This window comes from Amphiura filiformis, chromosome 18 (genome assembly GCF_039555335.1).
Source record: "Amphiura filiformis chromosome 18, Afil_fr2py, whole genome shotgun sequence".
In the NCBI taxonomy this organism is placed as follows: Eukaryota; Metazoa; Echinodermata; class Ophiuroidea; order Amphilepidida; family Amphiuridae; genus Amphiura; species Amphiura filiformis.
In genome coordinates, this window is record NC_092645.1 from 10,155,500 (window position 1) to 10,171,143 (window position 15,644).

General features: G+C 36.3%; 2 protein-coding genes across 2 annotated transcripts in view; one reads left to right on the forward strand and one right to left on the reverse strand.

Moving 5' to 3' along the window:
- Positions 1-15,644, reverse strand: part of LOC140139831 (uncharacterized) — a 192,548-nt gene that overhangs the window by 151,431 nt on the left and 25,473 nt on the right. The gene's annotated exons all lie outside the window — the stretch shown is intronic.
- The window catches only part of LOC140138959 (uncharacterized), a 32,217-nt gene that overhangs the window by 14,512 nt on the left and 2,061 nt on the right, over positions 1-15,644 (forward strand). Inside the window, exons 4-10 of the mRNA XM_072160740.1 lie at positions 3,196-3,252; positions 5,345-5,416; positions 7,905-7,958; positions 10,417-10,464; positions 12,009-12,053; positions 14,621-14,668; positions 15,255-15,302. Coding sequence (XP_072016841.1) covers positions 3,196-3,252; positions 5,345-5,416; positions 7,905-7,958; positions 10,417-10,464; positions 12,009-12,053; positions 14,621-14,668; positions 15,255-15,302 — 372 coding nt within the window. The remainder of the gene's footprint in view (positions 1-3,195; positions 3,253-5,344; positions 5,417-7,904; positions 7,959-10,416; positions 10,465-12,008; positions 12,054-14,620; positions 14,669-15,254; positions 15,303-15,644) is intronic.

Here is a 15,644-nt window from a genome sequence, read left to right on the forward strand (position 1 = left end):
TGTAGCCCAGTAAAAGGTATAGCTTCGTACCGTCACTGTAGCACAGCAACAGCGATACCTTCGCGCCGTCGGTGTAGCCCTGTAAAAAGGTATAGCTTTGCCCCGTCGCTGTAGCACGGCAACAGCGATACCTACCTCCCCTACATTCATTTGGTGACATGGCCAAATAAGGTATACCTCAGTGCCGTTGGTGTTACCATACGGAAATAGGTATACCTTCGCGCCGTCAGTTTAGCCCCTCAAAAAAGTCTAGCTTTGCGCCGTCGCTGTAGCACGGCAACAACGACACCTTCGCGCCATTGGTGTAGCCCTGTAGAAAGGTATAGCTTTGTGCCGTCGCTGTAGCACGGCAACAACGATACCTTCCTCCACCACATTCATTTGCTAATATGACAACTTTAACAATTAGGCATACATAAGGTGCACCTTTGCACCGTTGGTGTAGCCTTATGGAAATATGTCTACCTTACACGCCGTCGGTGTAGGCCCCTCATAAAGGTCTAGCTTACGCCGTCGCTGTAGCACGGCAACAGCAATACCTTTGCGGCATCGCTGTAGCACAGCAACAACGATACCTTCATTCACCATCACCTCATTCAATATTATGATACGTATTTACTCCATGAAATAAATGCTACTCATTCTTAATCAAACTACTCGTTAACAATTAACGTTCCTCTTATCAATATAACTTTAATCATTGTTAATTACATACAACAACCCTCTTATCCCTCGCACTCATTATTATTATGTCATAATTATTAATTAACTACCATCGCCCTCTAATCCATCATAATAATTAGAATTATATAATCATTCATAACCAATTACAATCGGCCTCTTATATGTCACACTAATTACAATTATATCATGCTTATTAAGGTTAGTCTGAACCCTGGAATTATGGAAACTTTCGGGCCTCATAACTTCTAAATTGTTGGTCTAAAGTATATAAAAGTATACATATATAGAATGGCAAAGACTTGATAAGTTCATCTGTGAGGTCAAATTTGGGCCAAAATGTCATTTTTGGCCCAAAATCCCAAAAATAGCGATTTTTGGCCCACTTCTTTTTCATGCATCGTAACAAAAAAATTCTTAGGTTAGTCTGAACCCTGGAATTATGGAAACTTTCGGGCCTCATAACTTCTAAATTGTTGGTCTAAAGTATATAAAAGTATACATATATAGAATGGCAAAGACTTGATAAGTTCATCTGTGAGGTCAAATTTGGGCCAAAATGTCATTTTTGGCCCAAAATCCCAAAAAATATTTTTTTTTAGTAATTTTTAAAAACTAGATCAAAACATCTAGGACTAATTTTTGTGAATTTTAACCAATTTCACCAAAAAATATTTGAAATTTGGGCCAAAATCAGACTTTTTTATGATTTTTTTGAAAAATCAGCATTTTTGACCATTTTGGTGCAAATTTCTCTCAAAGTTGGTCGAAATTCAAAAAATTGAAAAACGGGTCCTAGATATTATTACAATTAGTAACTTTGTCCAAAAATGTTGGACGAAAACTTCAAAATCAATATGTGGCCTCTCTAAATCTTAAATCATTGGACTTGTTATTGTGGCCTTCCTGCTACAATGCCTATACATGTATGAAAGTGGAAAATCCAAATAATATATTTTTATGGCCTATGGTTTTCTGGCAGGCATAAGTCAAAAACTACTGGTCACAGCAATTAGGCACTTTTGAGTTTTATTAATTCAAAGATCCAGCTCAATACATTGACATGATACATTTCTTGTCAAATAAATAAATTTTCACTCCAAAAAAAAAAAAAAAAAAAAAAGCGTAAAAATGGGCATTTTAGGTAAAAAATATAAAAATCATGAAAAAAGCTGTTTTTTACCTCAATATGGTTTAATGGAATATTCTTGTTCACATATATAAAATAATGATATGTCCTCCATAACTAAGAGCAAAATATTATGGTTGCAGTCAATTTTCATTTTGAAGTTATGGCTACTTTGACATTTTTGGGTAAAAATTGGAAGAAAGTCACAAAAAACACTTCTTTTAACCAAACATATCTCAGTCCATGTCACTTTTCAGAATTGCCAGCCAGGTTAAACAGATAGAGGAGACTCTGATAATTAATTCTAACCCAGCTGGCACCTTTGTCCAAAAATGTTGCCTGGGACCCTATTTAACCCCCGGAGGAGGTGCTCACATGTAAAAGGGGTATGGGTATGTGCGGCGGTCAAGGGTCCCTTTTTCAGGCTCCCCGGCAGTTCCTTAAGACCCACATTTGGATCATGCTCCAGTTCTTTGAGCCTCAAACTCTGGAAATTGTAGCTCTTTAGCCAAAATTTTGGGATCTATTTAGCTTCAAAGCCTATAATTTGGCCCAATTTTAGTTCACAAGACCCACAAAAATGTTGAAATTTCAGTTCATCAAGCCCCTATTTTCCCCAAAGCAGTTCTTAGTTCCCAAAGTTTGGCGCTCCGCGCCGCACACCCCTACCAAAATTTCAGTTGAGTGCCCCCCTCCCCCCCGGATTTAACCCCAAAGCAAGTGGCCTCTCTACTATATGGCCCTGACATTATATACCGCACCACTTGGTTACATCATTTGTGCATGTGATGTTTCTTTTCATGCTTATATATACGGAGGACATATAACTTTTTGCTGAATACAATCCGAATATCACAGGCAACTGGGTATGTGTTCTTGCTAAACTAACATATTGTGTTGCTAGAATAAATGAAAGATGGTGACATGCTCCAAATTAAATTGCATGACAAAATGGAATGGTTTTTTACAAATAACAGTAGTTTGCATAAGCTTCAGAATGTTCAACTGAAACTCAGCAATCTACGTATTCTTCCAAAATCATCTTTTAAATCTCTTGGTGTTATATCAGATTATTCTCTAAACATGTCTGTTCACCTAAATTCAATATGTAGTTCAGTTAATTTTCACATACGCAAAGCAAATATAGCTTATTCACCATTTCATATCACAGGAGGCTTGCCCCAATGCTGTCAGAGAGTTGGTATACACTATCTTCTCTAGATTTAATATGCAGATTCACTTTTACTAGGTGCACATGCGAAAGATTTTATGCATGTGCTTGCAGTGCCTCCAAAAGCAAGAGAAGAAAAATGTCAATATTGAAATGTTGTATTGAGACAACCTCTATTTCATTGTTAATGTTCAACAATTTTTCTTATGTTCAGAGTTGGAGAATAGAGAGATGCATGATGATGATGCGGCCGGAGGTTCCATGGAAGGAGGTATGAATGAATACAATGTAATTTTTTTTTATTGGATTTGTTGCTTATTTATACATAAAGACTGCACAAAAAGTAATGCAGCAGTTGCAGCTGTTATAAATACGCCTATAGCTTTTGAAATAATAATTGTTTTCACAATATTTCAACATGAAAGAACGATGATTTATTTACGCGCATTTTGATATCCCATTTGAACAAATAAAGACTGCACAAAAAGTATCGCAGCTGTTATAAATACACCTAAAGCTTCAGAACTAATTATTGTTTTCACAATAATTTAACGGGACGATTTATTTACGCGCATTTTTATACTCCATTCATCCATTTTCATTCAATATTAACATCACTGCAGTGTTTTTGAAGACAAATACCCACATTTAAAAGTTGCAGCTATTTGTATTGATCTGAGGTCAGCGCGGAAGATAATGATGTGGTTTATGTGTCACAACAATTGCGTAATAACCATGCATCGCTGTAAATTGCAAGTTATGAATGCGGGATTTCTTCTTTAAAAGCACTACTGTGTTGTAAATATTGAACAACAATGGACAAATGGGGGTATCGAAATGCAAGTAAATAAAGCACCCCTCTTTCTATGTTGAAACATTGTGGAAACATTTATTACTTCTTAAGCCATAGGTGTATTTATAACATCTGCGTTACGTTTTGTGCAGACTTTATTAACAACAAATAAGAGGAATCCAACCAAGCTAGATCTTCTGCTTGGTACCGAACTTCTCACCGAACTGGCTGAGAAGGAGGAGCTGAGGATCTTGGGAGTCACAGTTGACAGCAAGCTGAACTGGACAAAGCACATCTCCAACGTCTCATCCAGCATAGGACAGAAGCTGAGCGCTCTGAGGAGCGCTGCAAACAAACTTGATGTGAGAGACAGAGCAACCGTTTACAAGGCCCAAGTGTACAGTGAGATGGAATATGCCTCACTGTCTTGAGTGCCAGCACTACCACTCTAGGATTATTAGACTCTATCCAGAGAAGGCCCTTTGAATCACAGGTGAGAGCGAAGAGGAAGCATTTACAGAGCTGAACATCACATCGCTCCATCAAAGACGTCAAGTTGCTGCACCAGCAGTAATCTACAAAATGCACACCAGCTTGTGCCCACCAGATCTGAAGGCACTGCTCCCAAAGCCATTTGTAGTCAGAAGAGCTACTTGCTCCATACAACTTCCTTGCCATGCTCTCACAGTACCAGTTTCTAGAACCATATCTACTGGCAGGACATTCATCCACACTGCAGTTCATGTTTTGAATAGCCTACCAGATGCAGTAGTGGGAGACAACAGCGCACCATAATTCAAGACCAGAGTGCATAAGCATCTCATTTTATGTGTCTGATGCTGAAGTTACTGTACCCCTCACTCTTGTTGTTCCTAGGCTGTGGATGTCTTTTATAGTGCCCATATAAGTTCTTTACTTGTGTCACTCCTCATGGGGTGTTGTTCACTCTATCATTTTAATAATAATAATAATAATATTATAATAATAATAATAAATAGTGAAAAAGCAGTGTTTTTAACACAGCAGTGTTTTTAAAGAAAAATACCTGAAGTTGCAATCTATTTGTATCGATTTGAAGTCAGTACAAAGATAATAGCTTTTTAAAGGTTTTATGTGCCACAATGCTTAAACCATTGATCGTTGCAAACTGCAACTTTATAATTCGGGAATTCATGTAAAAGCACTATTGTCTTGCTAGCGGTAATATTGAATGGCATTGGACAGATGGGAATGCGTGTAAATAAATAATTCTTCTTTCTGTGTTAAAATATTGTGAAAACAATTATTAGTTCTGAAGCTATAGCCGTATAAATAACAGCTGCATTACTTTTTGTGCGGCCTTTATACCGGTACTAATTAATATGTGCAAGTTAAATTAAAATTGCTCGACTGGATTGGAAGATATGATCCCAAATGTGAACAAACACTGGTTTTGGAATGCCTTAGAACTTGAAATTGTCTAAAAATGTTTAAACAAAAGAAGGAAATTGTTAATATTAAAGTGTTTGTACTGAGACACCTTCTATTTAATGTTAATGTTGAACTATCATCATATTTTTCCTTTGTTCAGGGCAGGAAAATAGAGAGATGGATACCGCCCGGGATACCGATGTAGATGCTGCCGGAGATTCCATGGGAGAAGGTAATAAATTAATTTATTTACCAACCTAGACAATTGATCTTAAATCCAGCATACATAACATAACATGACATAACAACGGCGCTTAATATAGCGCAATACCAAAAATATGAACATTGCGCTTTACAAACATACAAAAATAACAACAACAAAGAAAATATATGTTTTAAGACCATTTTTGAAAGATTCAACTGTGAGAGCAGTGCGTAGGATAGCCGGTTACTGGTTCCAGAGGGTTGGACCAGACACACTAAACAGTCCGGTCCGACTGCCTGATCAGGAAGTACTGCCGGATCAGGCAGCATGTTGCCGAGTTAGGCAACACAGGCTTTGGTAACCCTAAATTAATCCCTCTTTACAAGATATTTTGTAAAATTAAGAACTAAAGAACATTAAGAGAAGAGGTATGAACGTTTGGACAGTATATTTATTGGGGGACATTAGAGCACATCAGACATATCAAATTGCATTCTGAATACGAAGAATGGCCCTCTGATATCAAATAATTTTGATTTTTTGAAATTCGCAATGTAATAGACATTTTAGGGCAAATCATTAAAAATTGATATTTTTGATATTTAACAGTACTCGAAGTAAACTTTATAAATCTGATGATTTATACCTAAAGTGAATGTAGGTGGGATGAAAAGCCGACGATCAATTGAAAATTTTGACCTTTAGAATTGAAGATATGGATTTTACACCAAAAAAAAAAAAATTAGGTCTTTTTGGAAAAAAATCCATATCTTCAATATGAAAGATCAAAATTTTCAATTGATCGTCGGCTTTTCATCCCACCTACATACACTTTAGGTATAAATCATCAGATTTATAAAGTTATACACTTTAAGACTATATCATTAATTATCATTTAAACTGTTATATCTCCAAAATGTGAAAAATGTCAAATTTTAATAATTTGTCATAAAATTTGTATTATATCGTGATATTTCATAAAATGAAAATTATTTGATATCGACCAGAAAGACATTCTTCGTATTCAGAATGCAATTTGATAGGTCTGATGTGCTCTCATGTCCCACAAAAAATGCTGTCAAAACGCTCATTCCAGTTCCCTTAACATAATGAAGGATTCAGTCTATACTATTAATATACCACATTTTGTGTGTAAGAAATCATTACAATAAAGCTAAGTACAGTGGTGTGTGAAAATTTGACTTCATTCATCCTATGTGCAGTTCATTGTGCAGATTCCCCAGATAGTCCATTGAATTCAGCTGTATAAAAAAGAGGTTAGGTTTCAATTTTACATTTTGGACGCAGGTTGCGTACATAACACAGACCAGATGTCAAAATAAGCTCATTTGTATCACATGCTGCAGTTGATTAAGGCCCCTTGCAATCAATCTTGAGTTTCCCATCACATAATTTCTTAAAACAAGAGAGGTAACTTTTTTATCATTATTTTTGTGACTTTCATTATATGACCAAACAGCAGACAGGTAGACTGGAGTCGTGTGACTTGGACTCGAGTCTGACTCAAGGCACTATTTTTGGGACTTGTGACTTGACTTGCAACTTTTGCAGAATGACTTGACTTACTTGTGACTTAGACAAAATGACTTGGACTTGGACTTAGACTTGAAAAAATTGACTTGCTACCAACGCAAGTCTGAGGTTACTTTCCTGTAAATTGAAATTTATGGATAGAATTTATGAATATTAATAGGCCTACAATTACATTAATGAATTATCCGCTGGCGGGCCTTGTGTCCGGCATAACCTGAACTGGAAATAAATATATACATAAATATATAGTGCCCTCAATCAGCGACACGGGCTCAGCGTGAGAAGTAAAAGTCGGGTTGAAAACTCGGGGTCCTGTCCCAGCAAACACAAAACTGGTGAATAGACTTGTGACTTGTGACAAGTTGTGACTTACTTGCGACTTGACTTGTGATTTGAAGACTTGTGACTTGACTTGACTTGCAACTTTTTCAAAATGACTTGACTTACTTGGGACTTGGACAAAAGGACTTGTGACTTGGACTTGACTTGCAAAAAATGACTTGTTGACATCTCTGCCAAACAGAGGTGTAAAATGCATTTTTATTTACCGCTCATGCACTCAAAGATGGATGTTTATCCCTAATGAGATTTAAAAGTATGCTAAAAAGAGGCTGCCAGTCTGGTAGCAAAATGGATGTTTTGATTTTAATTTTTTCCATTATATTTGCACAGATATTCATTGTTTTTTTGTGCAAATATTACCAGTTTTTATTGTTAATTTTGGAAAATCACAATAATGAATTCAAGTGATGGTCAGAAAATGATATGAGGGCGGGTGACGGGAAACTCATTAAATCGGCTTTCATTGGCCTTAAAACGTCACTATTTTCCCCCACAAAGATAAAACTTTCATCATAAGTTCATAACACAGTCCTTCATCTACCTTTTTTGGCAACATGAGGTAAATGGTGGCACGTACCGTTATTTCATTTTAAAGCCAACCAATCATTTTAATATTTAGGTGCAGACGAGCCAGGGAATGGTCAGGATACTGTGGAAGAGGACGGTGAAGAAGGTAGGTTTGATTTGATTGATAAATGGTGACATGGTCATAGAGTATATGGCTGACATCTTCAGATACCATATTGTTCCTAATAAGCGTTCAGTATGTAAATCGCCAACCCAAAAAATTTACGAAGTGAAAATTGAAAAAGCAATACAATTGACCATTACTAAGTGCAAAAATACAAGAAAAGACTGTTAGATCATTCATAGGGCTCACTGGAATGGATATAATAGGGAATTCATTTCTCATGATAAATGAGCCATTCCTCCTGCAAACAGATGCATCTGAAACGTACTGGAATGGGTGGTGTTATTTCGGTCATTTACTGTAAAAACATACACAAACTAGAATTACACGGTTCATAATTAAGGGGGCCCACACACAAAGGTTTGTAAATAAAGGTTTGTAAATACAAATAATATGCAATATGCAAATAAGCCAGTTAATATATTTATAAATATGCAAATAACATGACACAAAGTACACATTTAACACATCAGGCCACCATGTGCAATCACAATACCAAGTTAGAAGTTGATTGATTATTGCATTTAAGCTGTAAAGTGGATTTATGAAAATGTTGGCAAATTATGCAAATCAGCTCATTAATATTCATAAATATGCAAATAACTAACACAGCCCTGTACAGCACATCATGGCATCATAATAAATCACCAAACCAATTTGGAGTTAATCGGTTATTGCGTTTAAGCTGCAGAGTGGATTAATAATAATTTAGGCAAAATGTAGGCAAATAGGCTTGTTAATAATTATGCAGAAATATGCAAATAACATGACAAAAAAAACTATACCGTCCATCAGGTCACTATATCCAATCACCAAACCAAGTTTGATATAAAATTGGACGGATTGAGCGTGATACCTGAATTTATCGGTCGAGCTAGAGTTTTCAAATATCATGCGAGACGAAGTCAAGCGTGATATTTGAAAACTCTAGCAAGATTGATAAATTCAGGTATCATGTGAAAGTATCCATCCAATTTTATCATTATTATGTCTTCAGAATCTTTTTGTTTAAAAGCATGATTTTTAGTAAAAAAAACTCAGATTTTTAGAAGAAAACATGACTTTGCTTGACTTTGCTTAAAATTGTGATTTCTGCTCAAAATGTCATTTCCGTCACAAATGTGATTTTGGTCAAAAATGTGATTTTTGGTCAAAATGTGATTATTGGTCAAAAATGTGATTGAAAATGAAACAAAAAATGACACCAAAAGAGACTTTAGCACATAAAGTATATGAACTTTGCACTCTATGAAGAGGCTACAGATATGAAAAAAACCCTGTAGCTCCAGGCGACCGATACACAAATTTATCGGACAGCTGGGTTATGTACAAAGGTATAGGATGCAAGATTCTGAAGATATAATAATTAATTTGATCGGTTATTGCATTTAAGCGGCAGATTGGATTCATGGAAATTTAAGGAAAATATGCAAATAAGCTCATTAATTTTCATAAATATGCAAATAACATGACACAAAACTAGACAGCACATCAGGCTACCATATCCTATCACCATACCAAGTTTGAAGTACACCAAATACCAGGAGCTTCTGGGGGCTCCTCCCCCAAGACCCGCACAAGGGGCCCTAAGGCAGGCCCCTGTACCCGACCCACTTAATGCTTCGTGGCAAGCAGCCCGAACAAAATACTACTACTTTTGATCAGAAATTGGGAAATTTTTCAATCCTGCCCCCCTCCCCTGAGAGGTCAGGTCTAGTTATGACACCGAGTGCATGTTCACTGAACTGCAGGAACAAAAATACACCAAAAACGTATGTGATTTCTCAACATTTTATGCAGTCATTCAAGTTGTATTTTGCACACCCTGCGGAAGATAGAGAAAAGTGCACACCGGGCACATACAGGGCATAATTGCCCCAAAGGTACTTTTTTTCCTTTACCTGGTGTTATGCCTATAAACACAAAATGTTGATCTTTTAATTGCATAATATGTTGGGCAAAACGTTCACCTTCCGAATAAATATAAGAACGAAAATCATCTCTGCAAGGTCTTGACATTATTGCAATATTACTAATTCAATAAACATAAACTTCCTTGATTCTGAAACTTTTTTGATGATAATTTTTTGTGTCATATCACAGCCTGTGTGAGCATGCCAGAGAATTGTCTTGGACTAATTCTTTTCTTGTGTATGGTACTTAGCTGTGACGAATGACAGCTAATTACATCATCAAGGTATTTTTCCAGCAGTCACTCCCCAGTCTCCATAGGCCTATACTAGGAATATGCAAGAACTGATAATAGAACTATTTTTGGTCAGGTGATCAATTTTTAACCAACAAATAAAAATGAATATATTAATGAAGAATATAATTTGCACTATTATATTTCCCTCTCCAACCTTCTATGCACATTATTTATCTATTTCTCTTATAGCTATGTGTACACTAATATCATAATTTTCTAAATTTCCTTTAGGTGCAGAGCCTGTAGGTGACATAGCTGTCCTACTAAGGGCTGTTGGAGGTAAATACCATTTGATTTTGTTTTAAATATCCTTAAACAAGCAAATGAATATGGCATCCAAATTTGTTTTACATCATAGTGGCAAAAACAATGTAAAGAATTCTATGGGGCCCTATGGGGGCACTTGTATTTCAGGTTGTGTATACAAAGAAACGAGTAAAAAGGGTATTTTTTCATGACTGTGTACGTTACTCGCTTAGGGTGTCAAAAACAGTAAAAAATGGTTGAAAAGGGTATCTTTAAAATCACACAGATGAAAAGGGTGGCTGAACTCTGCACCAAGATACCGACCATAATGAAGGTGAAATTGTATGCAAAAACCCTTCAAAGCATGTGTTTCTTCATAGGTTTTTTTTTCATGCCTCTTGACTGGTTTTGGTGTGTTCATCCTGACTTATCGTCAGTCGCAACACATAGTGGCGTAGAGTGATTTTCCAAATGTTCTGTTTCACATACTGGCGTATAGGTTTAGAGCCTAGCTTTTACCCTATAATAGTTATTTCTTGTTAACTATTAAAGATACAGTTTAATAGTTTGAACCTTAAACTTCAATTTCAAATGGAATCAAGCCACTGAGAAATATAGTGGAGGAGTATCGACTCCGTAGCATATATCCTTTATAAATGTTTTGCTTGGAGACGTATTTTGTCCTTCAGGTATGCCACTACCCTTACCAAAGTGAAAAACAGCTAATTAAGCCTCCACTAGGCTGTTACTCAGCAGTTGTAAGTTTGAACAGCCAGTAGCTTATGCTTGGAACAGCTATAATTTAGCTTTCACATTTTTGAACAGCTATAATTAGTTAGAAAGTCAATGTTGAGTAGTGTTTGTATTGAACCATAAGGCGTGATTTGCTCCACAGCAATGCTCTAAATTTTCCTTGATTGAGTGATGGCAAAACACATCGCATGAAAGTGCGTCATTGTGACTCAGTGACATATACAGACTCAGGGAGCTGAATGTTTTCCCAGTGGAACAACAATACTAGGATTTTTTGCTCTTTCCTTGGTTCAATTGTTACAGGTCACACGGACCCGTGCCGTAGGAAATTTGCGGGTCCGCACCTACTTTCAATGATATTTGATGCAAGGACGCTCCTTATTGGTGAGGACCCTTAATTTCATCAGCATGGGTCCGGATGACCCTTGGATTTTTGTTCTTATTTCAAGGACTGGACATATAAACTGTGTGCATATCGCTATTCATCACACGTCTTGACGTATAAACTGTGTGCTCATCGCTATTTTGCCACACGTCCTGACGTATACACCGTGTGCATATCACAATTCGTCTTATGTCGTGTATGTACATCCCTGCTGCGTGAAGCTCCGCCAATAATCATGATAATAATATGATCGGTCAGCTAATGCACACACATTGTAGGCGCTGCTAGCAGTTTTCTTCCTTTGACCACATTTGTTTGACTCAATATTAAAAAGGGTTAATATGACCAGTAAAAACTAACATTTAAATAAAATCTATTCTTTATGCAAATAACACATCTTCTATGTTATTGTTAATGTCCAACAATCATTTATTATCAGGTGCAGATGCTGATGTGGCCACCGTGGAGGAGGTGGGGAAAGAAGGTATGATATTGAATTGATTTGATCCATAGTACCAAATAAGCAACTAATTTATGCATGCAATAGAATATTGTTTTCTTCCTAAGTGAATGCCTTGCCCGTCAAGAAGCAGTTACACAGACAGTTGTAACGGTTATTTTAAGTATTCAATTCAAGTAGTTTAAATGGAAAGTTTAAGATAATCGAGCTCTTAATACGATCGGGCACCTTAACCATGTTAACAAAATTGTAGATTAGGCGCATGTACACTCTGTATTTGGTATTAATTTGTTTTGTATGGCAGTACATGACTGAGAATGAGATTAAACATAGGTAGTCTTCTAACAGTCTGTGCAAGGGTTTGCCGGTTTGTAGTATATGTATGAACTGTTAAGTGGAGGCCAACTAGGCGTGTAAGGATTGACCATCAGATTTTGAAGGGGTTATACTATATTATTCCGTCAACTCAAAAAGTTTGCACTATTAAAAACGAAACAACATGCCATTTTACAAACTGACTAATGTCCTTAGTGAAACTTGACGAGCCATTAATTATCAAATTTAGGGTGTCTTTTGTGTGTAATATATAGGAGCAAACTCTTGACTTGCCAGATTACAATTTTATGTTTCCCTAAAAATATAATGGTATGTCTTTTATAAATTGGGCAGCTCTATAGATCTTCCGAGTTACGTAATGGCCATAGTGACATTAGTTTATCTATGGTGAGGGCTTCAGGAAACGGCACAGGGGATAGATTGGTGTATAATATTTGACACGATCGCTCTTCGTGTATGGTGAGGGCTACAGGAAATGGTGCAGGGGGTTATTCCGTGAAGAGTTTGCACTATTACAAAACGAAACAACACATCATGCATCATTTTACAATTTGACTAGTGTCCTAAGTGAAACTTGACAGCGCATTACCAAATATAGGGTCTCTTTTGTGTGTAATATAATAGGAGCAAACTCTTGACTTGCCAGATTACAATTTTATGTTTCCCTAAAAATATAATGGTATGTCTTTTATAACTTGAGCAGATCTTCCGAGTTACGTATGGCCATAGTGACTGTCTGCCAAACCAGATTTCATGTAATCTTTCAACACAGACTTATTTTTGCAAGTAACTAATATTGTTATAATGTACATATTAAAGTTATATTTTTCCACCAACTAAAATCATACGAAGTGCAATTTCTGTGCGGGGATAAGGGCTGGGGTATGAACGTTTGGACAGTATTTATTGTGGGACATTAGAGCACATCAGACATATCGAATTGCATTCTGAATACTGAAGAATGTCATTCTGATATCAAATAATTTTGATTTTTGAAATTAGCAATGTAATACACATTTTATGGCAAATGATTAAAAATTGATATTTTTGATATTTTACAGTACTCAAAGTAAACTTTATAAATCTGATGATTTATTCTTAAAGTGTATGTAGGTGGGATGAAATGCCGACGACCAATTGAAATATGGATTTTTTTTTTCCAAAACACCAAAAAAAGGAGGTATTATTGGAAAAAAATCCATATCTTCAATATGAAAGGTCAACATTTTCAATTGATCGCTAACTTTTCCCCAGCGACATACACTTTAAAATATATCATTAGATTTATCAAATTTACATTGAGGACTGGTATTAATCAAAAATGTGAAAATATCAATTACAAAGTTTTTCATAGTATAATTCCAAGAAAAAAACTCACTTTTTTGCCATACAGTTTCGGCAATCCACTCTGTTGCCTTTCTCAATGGTGTCTGCCAATAGATCCTTTGTTGGATGGTATGACGTCATCAGAAGATGATGACGCCCTCAGGATCAATTGGTCGTAGACGTGAAAATATCAAATTTTAATAATTTGTCATAAAATTTATATTATATCGTGAATTTCAAAAATGAAAATTATTTGATATCAGAAAGACATTCTTCGTATTCAGAATGCAATTCGATATGTCTGATGTGCTCTCATGTCCCACAAAAATACTGTCAAACGCTCATTCCATATCCCTTAAAGTGCTTTACTAAAAGTGTTCTTACAGTATAACTTATTTACTTCCACTTCAAGCCATGTTTATATAACACAAACCCATTTAAAATCCCCACATTTCGTATAAAACATACACTGTAAATCCAAGTGTAAGGGTTAGTTAAGATGTATTTTTCCAGATTAGAGCCTATGTTAACCCTTACACCCGAAAATACCACAGAATACCACAATGAAAAATTCAGCGCATGCATGCATCCCAGGGTCTAGTGCGATCGTGACGCAATCACCCTAAGTGTCAAATTTAATGCTCACGGAATTGCTGGCCGGGCAGCAATAACCCGTGTAGCTACCGGTCCACGATCGTGTGGTTGGCATGCGGGGGGTCAAAGGTTCCAATCCCGGGGGTGCCAAGTGAAAAATTCTACTTCTTCCTGACTTTTTCGGAACTTCTTTGACTTCCGATAGCAAAAATCATGGGTCAGTGTTAGGGTTAATAAGCCTGAGACAAAGTTTAGAGGTCAATGTAGAGTAGTGTTTGTATTAAGACACCTACAATGTATGTTGTTGTTAATGTCCAGCAATCATTTATATTCAGGTGCGGATGCTGATGTGGCCAATAATGTGGAGGAGGTCGGGAAAGAAGGTATGATATTGAATTTATTAAGCAAATGGTGATGTAGATCCGTAAATGGTTAACATCATGAGCATGGGTGCAATAAAATATCGAGGTTATCCACTTTACTCATGTGTAACTTTTAACAAAGCTGGTACATGTACCTGTAGTATTCTACATTCAAACCAATTCAATGAATGACATCAGAGTTACCTCGACGGGCTATTTTGAAACAGTTGTGGTTGCACATGCACTTTTGAAAGTCCTAAACAAGGTACATGTATAGCAGTCACTGAAGAAGGCACGGTGGCTCAGTGGTTACAGCCTTGGACTCATAATCTGAGAGCTTGCTTGACGTGCGTGGGTTCGAATCCCCATCCCGCCACTGTGTTGCGCCCTTAGGCAAGGCACTTTGATGACATGACTTATTATAAAGGCACAATGAACGCTGATACAAAGGATAGAAATGAATCCATGAACATTTAAAAAATTGCCAAATACTTCCAAAGACAGTACTGTTTAAACAAGTGAAAGGAAGCCTCAATATTGGGTAGTGTTTGTATTGCGACACCCCTAATTCAATTGTTAATGTCCAGCAATCATTTATATTCATCAGGTACAGAGCCAAAGAATGTGGAAGAGGCAGGGGTGTCCAGTGAAGCAGGTATGATTTACCAACCTGAAAAATACATCATATTATCATACACAACACTATATTAATTCCCTTCAAACGTTAAGAAACCAACGGGCATGGACCCAGCAAACACAGAATGTTCTTAAAACATTTATTCAAAACATTAAATTTAATAACATTTAAAATTCGGGGTATATAAAGATCATGAATACATTTCTAAAATGTTATTGTAAATAATTTGGCCAAACATTTTTGAAAATGGTTTGTCAACAGATAACATTCAATTAAAATGTTTTGCATCACATTTTCAAAAGAGTTTTGTTAGTGTTATTAAAATATTTATACCTTTTATATAACCTGACATTTAAACCT